The sequence below is a fragment of the Crotalus tigris genome, unplaced genomic scaffold (assembly GCF_016545835.1).
Source record: "Crotalus tigris isolate CLP2741 ecotype Arizona unplaced genomic scaffold, ASM1654583v1 scf7180000019584.165378, whole genome shotgun sequence".
NCBI lineage: Eukaryota > Metazoa > Chordata > Lepidosauria > Squamata > Viperidae > Crotalus > Crotalus tigris.
Window position 1 is genome coordinate 119404 of NW_024097607.1, and position 18348 is coordinate 137751.

The 18348-nt window shown below is 45.3% G+C and overlaps 1 protein-coding gene across 2 annotated transcripts in view; it reads left to right on the forward strand.

Moving 5' to 3' along the window:
• ARHGEF17 (Rho guanine nucleotide exchange factor 17) overlaps nt 1–18348 on the forward strand; it is a 58150-nt gene that overhangs the window by 12677 nt on the left and 27125 nt on the right. For both annotated transcript variants that reach the window (XM_039363754.1, XM_039363753.1), the window contains exons 2-5: nt 5379–5456; nt 7784–7966; nt 12701–12817; nt 17597–17689. In XM_039363754.1, the coding sequence (XP_039219688.1) occupies nt 5379–5456; nt 7784–7966; nt 12701–12817; nt 17597–17689 (471 nt within the window). The remainder of the gene's footprint in view (nt 1–5378; nt 5457–7783; nt 7967–12700; nt 12818–17596; nt 17690–18348) is intronic.

Here is an 18348-nt window from a genome sequence, read left to right on the forward strand (position 1 = left end):
TCTATTTTATGATCCCACCAGTTTTGCTTACAGGCAAATGATATTTTTTGCAGATCTTCCAATGCACCATTGTTGCTACTTTGTCATGCCGCTGCTTGTAATCAGTTTGTGCAATCTTCTTGCAACAGCTTACCAAGTGGTCCACTGTTTCTTCAGCTTCTTTGCATAGGCGGCACTTACTGTCTGTGGCTGTCTTCTCAATTTTGACTTTGTATGCATTTGTCCTTAAGGCTTGGTCTTGTGCAGCCAGAATTAGTCCCTCGGTCTCTTTCTTCAATTTTCCTGCTCTTAGCCATTGCCAGGTTTTATTATTATCTGCTTTCCCAGCTGTTTTTTTCACGTATTGGCCATGTAGTGCTTTGTCTTCCCGTGCCTCTATTCTGTTCTTCATTTGGTCTTTCTTGTAGGCCAGTTTGGTCTCTCCAGTAGTCAGTAAGCCTTCCTGATATACTAATTTCAGTGCATTTATTTGTTTGTTTGTTTGTTTGTTTGTTTGTTTATTATAAGCTCTTTTAAAGCCCATTTAAAGCCACGAGGTCTCCCATGTTTCGGGATCGGCGTCTCTACTCCTGGGCTAGGTAAGGGAAAGTCACTCTCCAGAGACCCCGGTCCAATTTCAAGACTTTTCTCTCTCCGTAGAAGAAGGGGAGGGGTCCCCCGGAAAGAGACCGGCTGGGGTGCGTGGCATTCAGTCAGGATTGCCCCCTTCCCTTTTTGGTTCTTCTCCTGTGCCCTTTGGGAAAAGCAGAATATTAAGTGGGATCAAGTTTTTTCCTAAAATAGAAAAGGACTCGTTTTTTTTTCCAGGATGCTCAGACAGAGAGAAGGGGCACAACGTTTAATACTTTAATCTTCAGGCTGGAAACGAAATTCTAGAATTCGAATGACTGTCTATTTGGGGAAGGGGGGGAGGTTAAGATCCTGGAGAGAAATGGGGAGACCCCTGGCACTCAGCCATCAAGGCTTACTGGGAGTAGAATAACAATAACAGAGCTGGAAGGGATCCTGGTGGTCCTCTAGTCCACCCCTGCTGCTTAAGCAGGAACTCCTGTGCCATTCTAGACAAACGGTTGTCCAGTCGCTTCTTAAAAACCTCCAGTGATGGAGCACCAACAACTTCTGGAGGCAGGTTGTTCCACTGGCTAATAGTTCTCGCTGTTGGAAAATCCCTCGTTAGTTCCAGGTTGCTTCTCTCCTTGATTAGTTTCCATCTGCTGCTTCCTGTCCTGACCTCATGTGCTTTGCACAACAGGTTTCAGTCACCATCCCTCAGCCTACCTGACAAGGTTGTTGTGAAGGGGGAAAGGAGGAGGAGGAGAGAGGGTATATGCTATTTATTCTTGAGGCCCTGTTGCAAATATATAGTACCACTTTACAAGGCCTTGGTAAGGCCACATTTGGAATGCTGCATCCGGTTTTGGTCACCACGATGTAAAAAAGAGGTTGAGCCTCTAGAAAGAGTGCAGAGAAGAGCAACAAAGAGGATCAGGGACTGGAGGCTAAAACATACAAGGAACAGCTGCTGGAATTGGGTATGTCTAGTTTAATGAAGAGAAGGACGAGGGGGGACAGGATAGCAGCATTCCAGTATCTTAGGGGCTGCCCCAAAGAAGAGGGAGTCAAGCTATTCTCCAAAGCGCCTGAAGGCAGGACAAGAAGCAATGGATGGAAACTCATCAAGGAGAGAAGCAACCTGGAACTAAGGAGAAACTTCCTGACAGTGAGAACAATTAACCAGTGGAACCACCTGCCTCCAGAAGCTGTGAATGCTCCAATACTAGAAGTTTTTAAGAAGAGACCGGACAACCATTTGTCTGAAATGGTATAGGGTTTCCTGCCTGAGCAAGGGGTTGGACTAGATGACCTCCAGGGTCCCTTCCAACTCTGTTATTCTGCTTTCCTTCCTTCCTTCCTTCCTTCCTTCCTTCCTTCCTTCCTTCCTTCCTTCCTTCCCTCCTTCCTTCCTTCCTTCCTTCCTTCCTTCCTTCCTTCCTTCTCCATCACTGGAGGCTTTTAAGAAGAGACTGGACCGCCATTTGTCTGGAATGGTATAGGGTCTCCTGCTTGAGCAGGGGGTTGGACTAGATGACCTCCAAGGTCCCTTCCAACGCTTGTTATTCTAATTCCTCTTCAGTCACAGGGCGATTTCTTTCCCTCCCGCCAGCCAGAGAACACGGCATGCTAATTACACAAAGGCAGATCTTGAACATTTGGCCACCGAAGCCCATAAGGCACGCGCCCTCTCCTTCCGTCACTCCCCGCTTTTAACTAGAGACCAAATGCCATTGCTAGGGAAACCAAAGAAGGGGCCGACAAGCTGCTGATATATTGGGCCAGGGGGTAAAAACTTCACGAAAGCCTGAATTTTGAAGATGAGTCAGAATAACAAACTTGGAGGGGACCCTGGAGATCTTCTAGCCCAACCCGCTGATCGAGCAGAAGTCAGGAACTGTGGATCAGGAAGAGGCCTCGGGGGCTGGAGACGGGCTCGGAGACGGTCGCCAATGGTCATCGCATAACTCCAAGACATATGTAACTGTCATAAATACCAGTCGGTTGCCAAGCACCCAAATTTTGATCCGGTGGCCATAGGGATGCTGGAATGGTCGTAAGTGTGAAACCTGGTCGTAGGTCTCTTCTTTTTCAGTTAATCCACAGCAGTGTCTTGCAACCTTGAAGATCTGTGGGCTTCCACTCCCAGAATTCCCCAGCCAGCATCGATAAGATGTTAGAAGCTGTGGCTTTACTAAAGGATGTTTATTGCGAATATTACTAGCAGAGTCCTCTTGATTTATTTATTTATTTTATTTTTTAATCCAGGTCAAACGTGTCCCGTGATTGTTGCATGCAAACTCTTTCTGTGATAGAGCCATCTCCAGCCACAGTTCTTTGCTTTCTCTCTTCCTGGGCTGTGTCCTTCCCTCCTTCCCCCCAAGAAAAGAGGGGAGGGGTCAACCATATGATCCCAGTCCCTCCTTCATCTTCCCAAACATTTCCTACTCCTTTGTTATTTCTTTGGTCCCTGGTTATCTATCCATCCATCTATCCATCCATCCATCTATCCATCCCCTCTCTAGCTCCATCCATCCATCCATCCATCTGTATCACCTATCATCTACCTTTATATCTATCTGTCTGTCTGTCTGTCTGTCTATATCTACCTACCTACCTACCTACCCACGCATCCATATCTATCTATCTATCTATCTATCTATCTATCTATCTATCTATCTATCTATCTATCTATCTATCTTTTAAATCTATCTACCTACCTACCCATCCATCCATCCATCCATCTTCATCTATCTATCCATCTTCATCCATCCATCTATCATCTATCTATCTATCTCTGTCTCTATCTTCATCTATCTTCATCTGTCTATCCATCTATCTCCATCTATCCATCTTTATCCATCTATCATATCTATCTATCTATCTATCTATCTATCTTTATATCTATCTACCTACCCACCCATCCATATCTATCTATCTTTATATCTACCTATCTACCTACCTACCCACCCATCCATTCTATCTATCCATCTACCTACCTACCTACCCACCCACCCATCCATCCATCCATCCATCCATCCATCCATCCATCTACCTACCTACCCATCCATCCATCTATCTTCATCTATATATCCATCTATCTATCTATCATCTATCTCTGTCTCTATCTATCTTCATCTATCTTCATCTGTCTATCCATCTATCTCCATCTATCCATCCATGTTCATCCATTCATCTATCATCTATCTATCTATCTATCTATCTATCTATCTATCTATCTACCTTTATATCTATCTACCTACCTATCTTCCTACTACCCACCCATCCTACCTATCTTCCTACCTACCCACCCATCCTATCTACCTACCTACCTACCCATCCATCCATCTACCTACCCATCCATCCATCCATCTAGCTTCATCTATCTATCCATCTTCATCCATCCATCTATCATCTATCTATCTATCTCTGTCTCTATCTATCTTTATCTATCTTCATCTGTCTATCCATCTGTCTATCTCCATCTATCCTTCCATCTTCATCCATCCATCTATCTATCATCTATCTATCTATCTATCTATCTATCTATCTATCTATCTATCTATCTATCTATCACCTCTCTCCGTCCGTCCATCCATCCTGTCTGTCTGTCTGTCTCTCTGTCTCTTCTATGCTCTATGGTAAGCTGGTGAGAGTCTTCAGATTCTGGTGGTATATAAATACACTTAATAAATTAATCCACAAAGGTTCACTCCCGTGCCAAGGGGATCTTTATGGAATATAAATAGCAAATAACTACAAGGCCTGGAGTATGTGCTCTGCTTTGCATCGGGCCAGGTTCCAATTTAAGTGCTTCTATTGAAAACGATCTTTTCCAAAAGTCAGGAGGGGCCAGAATCCCGGTGAGCTACCAGAGCAGGTGTCTGTGGACCACAGTGCCCATACACTGGGCTTTGTAGTCCTTAATGGAAAGAGCAAATGTCGCTTGGACACTTGTGGTGGTCTTGAGACTGAAGGAGAAAAGTGGTGGCTGAAGAGAAGTGGACACCTTCCTTTGTCGCCTGTTACTCCGGATAGCGAAATGAGCAGCATACAGGTAGTCCTCGACTTAACGACCGTTTGTTTAGTGACCGTTCAAAGTCACAACGGCACTGAAAAGAGTGCATTTTGACTTTTTGCACACTTAACCACCGTGGCAGCATCTCCCCCCCCCCCATGGTCACGTGGTTAAAATTCGGATCCTTGGCAATTAGCTCCTATTTACAACGGCTGCCGGGATCACACAAACAACTTTTGTGTGACTGTCTGACAAGCAAACTTGACGGGAGAAGATTCACTCAACAAGCAGGTTACTAACTGATCAACTGCAGTGGTTCGCTTAGCAACTGTGGCAAGAAATGGGGGTGGTGGGAACTCACTTAACAACTGTCTCGCTTAGCAACGGAGACTTCGGGCCTGATTGTGCTCGTAATTCGAAGCGTAGGTGTATAAACCGGCTAAATAAATCAAATAAAATTGGGCAACTCTGTCTTCGCCAACGGTCCTGATCCCAGCTTGATCCTGAAGGAAGCACAGGATTTCCTTTTGTGGCAGGGTCCAAAGGCTTGCAGAGGTCACCCTTCCAATCTCATCTTTATTTATATTTATCTATAAATATAACCGCGCCTGTTTCAGGCTGGAGGCGTTTGGCATAGCAGATCGAGTTGAGAAGCGGGTTAGACCCGGACGAAAAGGTGGGATGCTCATCGCTACCCTTGCAGCGTCGGTCCCAGCACAAACTGCGGGGATTGTTTTGCACCCAGAGAAAGGACGTGGCCCAGGGCAAGATAGATGATCTTTTAATGGCCCTCTGTTTTCTGTTGCAGGATATGCGGAAACACGTCACTATGACCCTGTTGGACACGGAGCAGTCGTACGTGGAGTCTCTCCGTACCTTGATGCAGGTAAATCATGCACGTGGCAGGAAACAGAATGGAATGCAGCTGGAAGGGACCCATGGAGGTCATCTAGTCCAACCCCCCCCCGCCCCCCCCCACTCAAGCAGGAGACCCTTACAGAATCTTCGAATAGCAGAGTTGGAAGGGACCTTGGAGATCATCTAGTCCAGTGGTTCTCAACCTTTTTAATGCCGCGACCCCCCAATCGGTCATAAGTCGAGGACTACTCAACCGGTCGTAAGTCGAGGACTACTCAACTGGTGCAGCACCGTTTGCAGAATGGGACTTTTGACGGGCTCAGCAGGGCAGAAACAGCCTGGACAATTCCTATTGGCTTTTGAAAGCCAATAGAATTAGACTCTATTCAAGAGAGTCTCTTCTATTGGCTTTCGAAAGCCAATAGAAGAAAAGGGAGGAGCACAGCTAAGGAAAAGGGGGAAAAAAATGGCGGACTGCGTTGTTTGGCGACCCTCGTGAAATGGTTGTTCAACCCCAAATGGGGTCCCGACCCACAGATTGAGAACCGCTGATCTAGTCCAACCCCCTTCTCAAGCAGGAGACCCTTACAGAATCATAGAATAACGTTGGAAGGGACCTTGGAGATCATCTAGTCCAACCCCCTGCTCAAGCAGGAGACCCTTACAGAATCACAGAATAGCAGAGTTGGAAGGGATCTTGGAGATCATCTAGTCCAGTCCCCTGCTCAGCCCCCTGTTCAGTCTCTTCTTGAAAACCTCTAGTGATGGAGCATCCACAACTTCTGGTGGCCGGCTGTTCCACTGGTTAATTGTCCTCACTGTCAGGAAGTTTCTACTTAATTCCAGGTTGCTTCTCTCCTTGGTCAGTTTCTATCCGTTGCTTCTTGTCCCATTTTGGAGAATAAGTGGACCCCCTCTTCTCTCTGGCAGCCCCTCAAATATTGGGGCACTGCTATCATGTCATCCCTTTTTTTTTCATTAATCACTATATCTGTGGCATTAGGTTTTCCTTGCCTAAATGTAGAACCTTTTTTCACCATTGAATTTCATTTTCTTAGATAGCGCCCAGTGTTCAAGCTATGGTCGTATGTATGAGAACTGGTCATAAGTCACTTTTTCCAGTGATATTGTAACTTCAAACGGTCGCTGGATGAATGGGAGAGGACTGCCTGCACGTGGCATTACACACATCTACATAGCTTAATACATGTACAGAGCGGGTGCCCTTGCAGTCTTCCTGACCATTTCTACAGAGTTACAGGTAGTCCTCAATTATACAACCACAGTTGGGACCGGATCCGTTGCTAATCAAGATGGTTAAACCCAGCATGAATCTGCATCCTTGTAGCTTTGATCCTAGCGGCAACAGCAGCCAAAAGAGGGTTAAAAAAAAAAAGTTTGAGATGGTGGTTCTGTGACAGACAGAGCTTACGAGCGTTCTTGAGCATGGCTTAGTAATAATAATAGTAGTAATAGTAGTAGTAATAATAATAATAATAATAATAATAATAATAATAATAATAATAATAATAATAAAGTTGCAAGGGACCTTGGAGGTCATCTAGTCCAACCCTCTGCTCAGGCAGGAAACCCTATACCATTTCAGACAAATGGCTGTCCAGTCTCTTAGAATAGAATAGAGTTGGAAGGGACCTTGGTGGTCTTCTAGTCCAACCCCCTATACCATTTCAGACAAATGGCTATCCAGTCTCTTCTTAAAAACTTCCAGTGTTGGAGCATTCACCGCTTCTGGAGGCAAGGAGTTCCACTGGTTAATTGTTCTAACTGTCAGGAAGTTTCTCCTTAGTTCCAGGTTTCTTCTCTCCTTGATTAGTTTCCATCCGTTGCTTCTTGTCCTGCTTTGGGGAATAGCTTGACTCCGTCTTCTTTGGGGCAGCCCCTGAGATACTGGAAGACTGCTATCATGTCCCCCTTCGTCCTTCTTTTCTCTAGACTAGCCAAACTCAAATACTGCAACTGTCCCTCATATGTTTTAGCCTCCAGTCCCCTAATCATCTTTGTTGCTCTTCTCTGCCCTCTTTCTAGAGTCCCAACCTCTTTTTTACATCGTGGTGACCAAAACTGGATGCAAGATTCCAAGTGTAGCCTTACCAAGGCCTTGTAAAGTGGTATTAACCCTTCACGTGATCTTGATTCTATCCCTCTCTTAAGGCATGTGTGTGTAGAGTTCCCAGTTCTGGATATTTTAAATTAAACCCCTCTGAATTATCAGGTTATAAAAAAAGGGGGCGGGTCCTGATGTGTCTATTCCAGGACATCTGCCCTCCATCCGGGAGACCGACTTCCTGTGTTTCTAAAAGCAGTTATTTTGGTTTCCCTCTTCTCTTCTTCCAGGGTTACATGAAGCCCCTGAAACAGCCGGAAAATTCCACTCTCTGTGACCCCTCGCTGGTGGACGAGATCTTCGACCAGATTCCCGAATTGCTGGAACATCACGAGGAGTTCCTGGAGCAGATCTCCGAATGCGTCCAGAACTGGCACGAGAAGCAGAAAGTGGGAGATATCCTGGTGGAGTCTGTGAGTATCGCTCCGAAGTCACTACTTCCAACTTCCGGAGGAGAGGAGAGAAAGGGGAGGCGATGGGGGCTGCTTCTCGATCTTTATCAATGTTGGCTTGTTCAGGGCATGGAAGAAAACAACCATATTCCAATCTTCCTACTCTTTCTGAGACCCAGTAGCAATTCCCTTTATTTTCTTGCTTGTTCTTCTGTATCCAGGAGTGGCCAAAACGGTGGAAACCTTTTGGGAAAAGTGTACAGTAGAAATGCCACCTTTGGTTAAGTTTCTAGATGTGTGTGTGTGTGTGTGTGTGTGTGTGTGAGTGTGTGTATGTGTGTGTGTGTGTGTGTGTGTGTGTGTGTGTGTGAGAGAGAGAGAGAGAGAGAGAGAGAGAGAGAGAGAGAGAAAGAAAGAGAAAGAAAGAAAGAAAGGCAGGAATAGAAGATGGATGGATGGATAGATGGATGGATGGATAGATAGATAGATAGAGATGAGGCAGGCAGGTAGGCATAGAAGATGATGGATGGATGGATAGATAGATAGATAGATAGATAGATAGATAGATAGACAGACAGATAGGCAGGCAGGCAGGCAGGCAGGCAGGAATAGAAGATGGATGGATGGATAGATAGATAGATGGATGGATAGATAGAGATGAGGCAGGCAGGTAGGCATAGAAGATGATGGATGGATAGATAGATAGATAGATAGATAGATAGATAGATAGATAGATAGATAGATAGATAGATAGATAGATAGACAGACAGATAGGCAAGCAGGCAGGCAGACAGGAATAGAAGATGATGGATGGATAGGTAGGTAGGTAGATAGATAGATAGATAGATAGATAGATAGATAGATAGATAGATAGATAGATAGATAGATAGATAGATAGATAGATAGATAGATAGATAGATAGATAGATAGATAGATAGATAGATAGATAGATAGATAGATAGATAGATAGATAGATAGATAGATAGATAGATGATAGGTAGATAGATGATAGATAGATAGATAGATAGATAGATAGATAGATAGATAGATAGATAGATAGATAGATATAGATATGACAGACAGACAGACAGACAGACAGACAGACAGACAGATAGATAGATATTTTTCTTCTAATTTCTTTATAACTGTAGTCTTGTTCACTTAATAATACTATTTTACATTGCTTTCTGGGCAACCAGTCAACTCTTTGCACCGTGACTTTAATTTTATGACCTTTTACAAGCTCACTAAATGAAAGAACTCAAAAAACCCCAGCCAACTTGATAGCGATCACATAACACACTGACAAATGTCCTCTTCTCAGCTTCAATACATGACATCAATAACTGGATCCTACTGTGATCTGATTAACTCATTGCCGAAACAAGATGACATCTGATTGGCTCTCTAAACGCTCGTGCTCATTGGCTACAATCAGAAGGAGGAAAGCTACCTGAGATCAACCTGAGCAAGTTGTGCTTCCTTTTTCTGGTGATTTGGCTATAACTTTTCATAGAATATAGATAATTGAACAGTACAGATAATTGAACAAACTTCATTGCATTACATTCTTGATTAAATTATCTTTCCATTGATATATAATTTTATGGTACTACTCCCCCCCCCAAAAAAATAGTGTTATTAGCCATCAAACCTCAAAAATACACTTTTCCTAAAAGGTTTCCACAATTTTGGCCACTACTCTAAATCTCCAGTGAGATGAGCAGCCTATCAATTTAGTACATAAATTAAATAAAAAACTAGTATGGCCTAGTGGTTAGAGGCACCAGACTAGAAACGGGGAGATGGTCAGTTCAAGTCCCGCCTTAGGTACGAGAACCAGTTGGGTGACTTTGGCCCTAAATCATCTAGTGGTCTTTCATCCCTAAGGAGGAGACTAGAACTCACCATCACCTGGTGATTGGCCCAAAGTCACCCAGCTGGCTTTCATGTCTAAGGTGGGACTAGGATTCACTGTCTCCTGGTGATTCGTCAAGGTCGTCTAGTCGGCTTTCATGCCTAAGGCAGTACTAGAACTCACCATCTCCTGGTGATTGGCCCAGAATCACCCAACTAGCTTTCATGGCTAAGGTGGGGCTAGAATTCACCGTCTCCTGGTGATTGGCCTAAAGTCGTCTAGTCAGCTTTCATGCCTAAGGCAGGACTAGAACTCACCGTCTCCTGGTGATTGGCCCAGATTCACCCAACTAGCTTTCATGGCTAAGGTGGGACTAGAACTCACCATCTCCTGGTGATTGGCCCAAAATCACTCAACTAGCTTTCATGGCTAAGGCGGGGCTAGAATTCACCGTCTCCTGGTGATTGGCCCGAAGTCGGCTACTTGGCTTCCATGGCTAAGGCAGGACTAGAACTCACCGTCTCCTGGTGATTGGCCCAAAGTCACCCAGCCAGCTTTCATACCTAAGACAGAACTAGAACTCACGGTCTCCTGGTTCCCAGGTCAGCACCTTAAGCACTATATCAAACTGGGTCTTCCTCAGTCTGACTCTGGTCTGCAGCTCCATTATTACCTGGGCCTAAGTCAGTGGTTCTCAGTTTTTTTAATGCCGCGACCCCCCCAACCAGTCGTAAGTCGAGGCCTACTCAACCGGTCGTAAGTCGAGGCCTACTCAACGGGTGCAGCACCGTTTGCAGACTGGGACTTTTGGCGGGCTCAGCAGGGCAGAGACAGCCTGGACAATTCCTATTGGCTTTTGAAAGCCAATAGAATTAGACTCTATTCAAGAGAGTCTAATTTCAAAAGCTAATAGAATAAAAGGGAGTAGCACAGCTAAGGAAAAGGGGGGGAAAAATGGCGGACTGCGTTGGTTGGCGACCCCCGTGAAATGGTCGTTTGACCCCAAATGGGGTCCCGACCCACAGGTTGAGAACCACTGGCCTAAGTGTACTTCGAGGTTAACCCAGATTGGCCTTCTAGCCGTACATTTGAACCCAGGAATTAAGTTTCAAGAGGAACAACGTTGAGGAGGTGCTTCGGAGGCAACCGAAGGTGACTCAAAGACATGATTGGTTAACTCCAAATCTGATTCTGGCAGTCCCTTGGGCAAAATGTTCTCCCACTTATGGACCATCTGGTGCATCAAATGTGCCAGCTGGAAGTTCACGTGGGAGGTTTCTGGTAAGTTGCAAAATTGTCTTGTTCAGCTTGGAATGGCTGCTAACAATTCTCGTGGGTTCTTCTGTCTGGGTAGGCCTAGGGCAGGGATAGGAAACCCTGGCTCTTTTATGATCCGTGGACTTCAACTCCCAGAATTCCTGAGCCAGCCATGCTGAGGGGAAAGGGAGAGGTTTCCAAGCTGAGCCACGCTGGCTCAGGAATTCTGGGAGTTGAAGTCCACAAGTCATGAAGGAGCCATAGATCCCCCATGCTGGCTGAGGAATTCTGGGAGTTGAAGTCCACGAGTCATGAAGTGTCCAAAGTTTCCCTCATGCTGGCTCAGGAATTCTGGGAGTTGAAGTCCACGAGTCATGAAGAGGGCCATAGTTCCCCCATGCTGGCTCAGGAATTCTGGGAGTTGAAGTCGACGAGTCATGAAGGGGCCATAGTTCCCCTATGCTGCCTCAGGAATTCTGGGAGTTGAAGTCCACAAGTCATGAAGCGGCCATAGTTCCCCCATGTTGGCTCAGGAATTCTGGGAGCTGGTCCATGAGTTATAAAAGAGCCAAGGTTGCCTACCCCTGGCCTAGGGAATACAGGTACTCCTTGACTTATGACTACAATTGAGCTGAAATTTCTGTCGCTAAGCGAGGCAGTTGAGCGAGTTTTGCCCCGTTTCACGACCTTCCTTGCCACCATTGCTAAGCGAATAGCTGCAGTAATTAAGTTAGTAACGTTGTTGTTAAATGAATCTGACTTCCCCATTGACTTTGCTTGTCAGAAGGTCACAAAAGGGGATCATGTGATCCCTGGACACTGCAACCGTCATCAATACGAGTCAGGTAGCCAAGCGTCTGAATTTTGATCACATGATCACGAGGAAGTTGCAACGGTCGTAAGTGTGAAAAAGTCACTTTTTTCCGTGCCGTTGTAACTTTGAACGGTCACTAAATGTTGTAATTCGAGGACTTCCTGTACATCTGTTATGGCCCCTAGTTGAATACTGACAAATATATTACAACAATATTATTTTCCCGCCCCTCGCTAAGAAGTTTAAAATTTTTAAACTTTTAACTGTCAAGGTATTGATTTAACAGCTAACCAGCTTATGTAATGGAAGATTTAAGATGTAATGATGGGAATGACTCAGCAGGGTCTGAGTCTCTTTAAGAGCCGTGGTATAAAGTTGTTCTCTCTCTTCCGTTACCTGCTATAACTGTGATTTGTTGGAGCCTGCTGTATTAGCACGTGTATGTATATTGTTCCTGGTGTACAATATTGTAGCTAGTGTAAGATAAACCATCATTTACTATAGACCATTTTATTGGGTTTACTCCTGGTTTATCTCGCACAATAAGACTCTGCACGCTCTGACATGAACTCTATTTGCAAGTTAAGCCATCTAACTGCTGTATTAATGTCATAATGGTTAACAGGTAGAACAACAGCACAATTAACATTTCAAAACCCTATCTTAACAATCTATTTAAACTAGTAGTTAACTCGTAGAAAGAGTATCGTGGCTTCTTGCATTGTCCCGAATCACCCCAGGCAATTAACTCTCGATCCTTTCTGGATCAAACATGCCTCGTTTGCACGTTTGTTCATTCTTTTGCTCTCTTTTTTTTTTCCTTTAGTTTTCCAAAGACATCTTGGTGAAGATTTATTCCGCCTACATCGATAACTTCCTGAACGCCAAAGATGCCATAAGGATCGCGAAGGAAGCCCGACCAGCGTTTATGAAATTTCTGGCGGTAAGGGGGGCTGACCGTGTGCCCTGATCTTTTTGCAAAACAGGCTAAAAGGTTGAACAGAAAAAAAAAGCCTTCCAAGAAACGATCGGATCGACTTTCAGATCACTAGTTCTTGCCTCACTGATTGGGATCTCATGGGATTCCAAGAAAGCCATTAGGGATTTGTGGAGATTTGTGGCTGGATCGGCTGGGCCTTTCCCCTCTTTCTTACAAATGCACTCTCTTTCCTTGCCATCACAATAATAATAATAAAGTTGGAAGGGACCTCGGAGGTCATCTAGTCCAACCCCCTGCTCAGGCAGGAAACTTACAATATACCATTCCAGACAAATGGCTGTCCAGTCTCTTGTTAATTGTTCTGTCAGGAAGTTTCTCCTTAGTTCTAGTTTGCTTCTCTCCTTGATGAGTTTCCATCCATCATCTTGAAATGTGTTGACCACCATAACAGGAACATATTAAATAACTCTCTGCAGCACTATTTCAGCCTCTAAGTAAAAACAATCCTGGGTTCCATTCATTGGGAAGGGGATAGTTTTATTAGAAGTCAAATGGATTGCACTCAAGCGCAGCCGGAACTGAGATTTGCGGGCCCAAATCCCTAAGTTCAACTTTTCCCTCCCATCGCCAATTCCCTCGTAAACAGTTCGATTCGGGCAAGATGTTTTCAGAACAGTCAGTTCAAGCCTCGATTATAAATGCAGCTGCCTTCTTCTCCTAGCCATGTGACCTTGAAGCATCATCTCAGAGAGATAGTAGTAAAGTAAAGTTGGAAGGGACCTTGGAGGTCATCTAGTCCAACCCCCTGCTAAGGAAGGAAACCCTATACCATTTCAGACAAATGGCTGTCCAGTCTCTTCTTAAAAACCTCCAGTGTTGGAGCATTCACCGCTTCTGGAGGCAGGTGGTTCCACTGGTTAATTGTCCTCCCTGTCAGGAAGTTTCTCCTTAGTTCTAGGTTGCTTCTCTCTTTGATCAGTTTCCATCCGTTGCTTCTTGTCCTGCCTTCAGGCGCTTTGGAGAACAGCTTGACTCCCTCTTCTTTGGGGCAGCCCCTCAGATACTACAACACTGCTATCATGTACTCCCTTGTCCTTCTTCATTAAACTAGACATACCCAATTCCAGCAACTGTTCCTTATATGTTTTAGCCTCCAGTCCCCTAATCATCTTTGTTGCTCTTCTCTGTACTCTGGTTTCCAGAGTCTCAACATCTTTTTTACATCGTGGGGACCAAAACTGGATGCAGTATTCCAAGTGTGGCCTTACCAAGGCCTTGTAAAGTGGTATTAACACTTCACGTGATCCTGATTCTATCCCTCTGTTAATGCAGCCCAGCACTGTGTTGGGTTTTTTGGCAGCTGCAGCACACGGCTGGCTCCTATTGAAGTAATTAGTAATAGTAATAGTAATAGTAGTAAAGTTGGAAGGGACCTTGGAGGTCATCTAGTCCAACCCCCTGCTCGGGCAGGAAACCCTACACCATTTCGGACAAATGGCTGCCCAGTCTCTTCTTAAAAACTGCCAGTGTTGGAGCATTTACTGCTTCTGGAGGCAAGCTGTTCCACTGATTAATTGTTCTCACTGTCAGGAAGTTTCTCCTTAGTTCTAGGTTGCTTCTCTCCTTGATTAGTTTCCACCCGTTGCTTCTTGTCCTGCCTTCAGGTGCTTTGGAAAATAGCTTAATTCCCTCTTCTTTATGGCAGGCCCTGAGATATTGGAATACTGCTATCATGTCCCCCCTTGTCCTTCTCTTCGTTAAACTAGACATACCCAATTCTCGCAACCGTTCCTTATATGTTTTAGCCTCCAGTCCCCTAATCATCTTTGTTGCTCTTCTCTGTACTCTTTCTAGAGTCTCAACATCTTTTTTACATCGTGGTGACCAAAACTGGATGCAGTATTCCAAGTGTGGCCTTACCAAGGCATTGAAGAGTGGTATTAATACTTCACGTGATCTTGATTCTATCCCTCTGTTAATGCAGCCTAGCACTGTGTTGGCCTTTTTGGCAGCTGCAGCACACTGCTGGCTCATATTTAAGTGATTGTCTACTAGGACTCCGAGGTCCCTCTCACAGTTACTACTATTGAGCATGGTGCCACCTATGCTGTACTTGTGCATTTGGTTTTTCTTGCCTAAATGTAGAACCTTGCTTTTTTCACCATTGAATTTCATTTTGTTAGTTAGTGCCCAGTGTTCAAGTCTGTCCAGATCCTTCTGTATCTGAAGCCTGTCTTCTGGAGTGTTGGCTATTCCTGCCAGCTTGGTGTCCACTAGGACTCCGAGGTCCCTCTCACAGTTACTGCTATTGAGCAAGGTACCCCCTATACTATACCTGTGCATTTGGTTTTTCTTATATAGCAGTTACTTTCGTTTCCCCCGAAGTATTCACCCTCCCGTTTATTGCATGGCAGCGAAGAAGCAAGCTTGAGGTGGCAGCTGACATTCTCATTGTAAAACTGTTCAAGGCGAAATCTTTCTAAAGTCAGCTTAATTTCTCTGGTTTTGTTCTTTTGTTCCTCTTCTTTTTCTGTTCCTTTTTCTTTTGCCCATCTGTGCCTCTGTCTGTTGTGTGCATTCATTCATTCATTCTCTGCTTCTGATGTTCTGTTTTTGTTTTTTTTTTTAAAGGATCCATCTGGCTATTTAAAGCTTCTTGGATTGCAGTCAATAACTAGGCTTGTGAGCTTGGTGCACGTCAGCACCTTGTCCAGTCAAATGCTTTGGGGACTACATATCCCATCATCCCTTAACCTTGGCCATATTGATTGAGGAGGCCTTTGTGCCCGCTGAGCTGGGTTATTTCTTGCAGACAACTCATTACCCAACTAGGTAACATCATCATCATCATCATCAAAGTCACCCAGCTGGCTTTCATACCTAAGGCAGGACTAGAACTCACCGTCTCCTAGTGATTGGTCCAAAGTCACCCAGATTCATGCCTAAGACAGGACTAGAACTCACTGTCTCCTGGTGATTGGCCCAAAGTCACCCAGATTTCAAGCCTAAGACAGCACTAGAATTCACTGTCTCCTAATGACTGTCCCAGAGTCACCTAGATTTCAGACCTAAGGTGGGACTAGAACTCACTGTCTCTTAGTGATTGGCCCAAAGTCGCCCGGATTTCATGACCAAGATGGACTAGAATTCACTGTCTCCTGCTGATTGGCCCAAAGTCACCCGGATTTCAGGGCTAAAGTGGTGCTAGAATTCTCTATCTCCTGCTTTCCAGTTGGTGCCTTAACTACTAGATCAGTGGTGGCGAACCTATGGCACGGGTGCCAGAAGTGGCACTCAGAGCCCTCTCTGTGGGCACGTGCGCCATGCCCCGGAGATGACAACCCTCCCTCTTCAACCAGCCGCCTGCTAAGTCACCGAGGTCCCATGTGGCCGGATGCATCCCAGCACGGCTGGTTTCCCTCCCCCCCCCCGGCCCGTCCCTCCTGGCCTCGCATGTTCTCCTTTTTCTGGGCATGACCCATTGCATCGCCTCCTCAGCTGTCGGCCGGCCGTCCAGCTCAGAGGTGGCTTCTCTGAACTGCTAGTGGGGGGCTGCGGAGCCCCAGAGCGTGCTGGTCAAGGGGCCGGCAGGCTATGGCTACTGATGGACATTGTCGGCCCCCATGCGCATGGCTGGCCTCTGTGTGGGGGGGCCGATGGTGTCAGGCAGCAGCCACCCTGGCCCCGCCTCGCCTTCCCTGCGACAATGGTACCACCGCCCTGCCTCACCTTACCCCACAAGACGAGCGTCCTGCCCACCGCCCCACCTGCCAGAGACCCCCTGGATCTCCCCCAACCCTACCCAGCCCGCACAGGTGTCCCTCCCTATGAGCAACGTCGAGGTGACCATGTCTACCTTGGCCACACCGACCGTCTGCCATGACCACCACAGCCACGCCCTCCTGGCCCCCGGCGACGAATAAGTGGGTTTTGGGTTGCAGTTTGGGCACTCGGTCTCTAAAAGGTTCGCCATCCCTGTCCTAGATCAAACATGTCACCCCAGTTATGAGTAAATTATTGAATATTATCATTGTTATTATTATTATTAATACTTTAGTGTAGTGGAATTTTTATTATATTGTATTGTTTATAAATTGGGATTTTAATTTGTTTATATCAGTGGTTCTCAACCTGTGGGTCGGGACCCCATTTGGGATCAAACGACCATTTCACGGGGGTCGCCAAACAACGCAGTCCGCCATTTCCCCCCCCTTTTCCTTAGCTGTGCTACTCCCTTTTATTCTATTGGCTTTTGAAAGCCATAGAATAGACTCTCTTGAATAGAGTCTAATTCTATTGGCTTTCAAAAGCCAATAGGAATTGTCCAGGCTGTCTCTGCCCTGCTGAGCCCGCCAAAAGTCCCATTCTGCAAACGGTGCTGCACCCGTTGAGTAGTCTTTGACTTACGACCAGTTGAGTAGTCCTCGACTTACGACCGGTTGGGGGTCGCGACATTAAAAAGGTTGAGAACCACTGGTTTATATGATAAAGTTTATTTGTAAATTGTTTATTCTGTGTTAAAAGAGAGTTAAAGCGCATTATATTTGTTTATCTACATAGTTGGTTAATGTTAGTTAGATTATAATTATTATATTTGTTACCCTGTATTCAGCTCTGGGAAGTGGGATAGGGGGGTAAGGGGGGTGGGTTTGGGGTATATTTTGTAATTTTTGTAAAACTTTTCAATAAAAATAATAATAATTAAAAAAAAACATGTCACCCCAGATTTTTAATTTTGGATATTTAAGTCTCTCTTTTTTTATTCTTCCTTGTCCACTGTAGCAAAGCATGCGGGAACACAAAGAGAAACAGGCACTGTCTGATCTGATGATCAAACCGGTGCAACGGATTCCACGCTACGAACTTCTGGTCAAAGTGAGTATTCCAACAGGGCTGTTTATTTCGGCTCAAAAGGAGCCACAATTGACGACGCGCTGCGGAAACGCAGCTTTTTTTAACCGGGCTGACCTCCGAAACATATGCCCGTCTTCCTCGACATAACGACCACAAGGGAGCTCAGAGATGGCTGTTATTTTGTGGAACTTTGCCCCATTTTACGACCTTGCCTGCCACGGTCGTTCAGCGAATCACTGCAGTGGTTAAATTGGTAACGCGATTGTGAAGTGAATCCGCCTTCCCCCGTTGACTTTGCTTGTCAAAAGGTCGCAAAACGGGATCACGTGAACCCCCCCCCCCGGAACACTGCGACCGTCATAAATGTAGGTCATAGTATAGGGTTTCCTGCCTGAGCAGGGGGTTGGACTAGATGACCTCTAAGGTCCCTTCCAACATTATTATTATTATTATTATTATTCATTAGACATAAACCTCAGTCAATTGAACATTCAAATTGGCTGCTGCTGATGGTTGACACGGGTTGCTACCAGCATCTTAGGTGTCAACCAGGTATATCATCATCATCATCATCATTATTATTATGGATCATCGCACAGTCAGCCAGATGTTCAGACTGGGTTTGGCATTTTTGTCTACCTATCGAGTCCTTCCCAAGGACCTGGGATAGGCAGATGTGG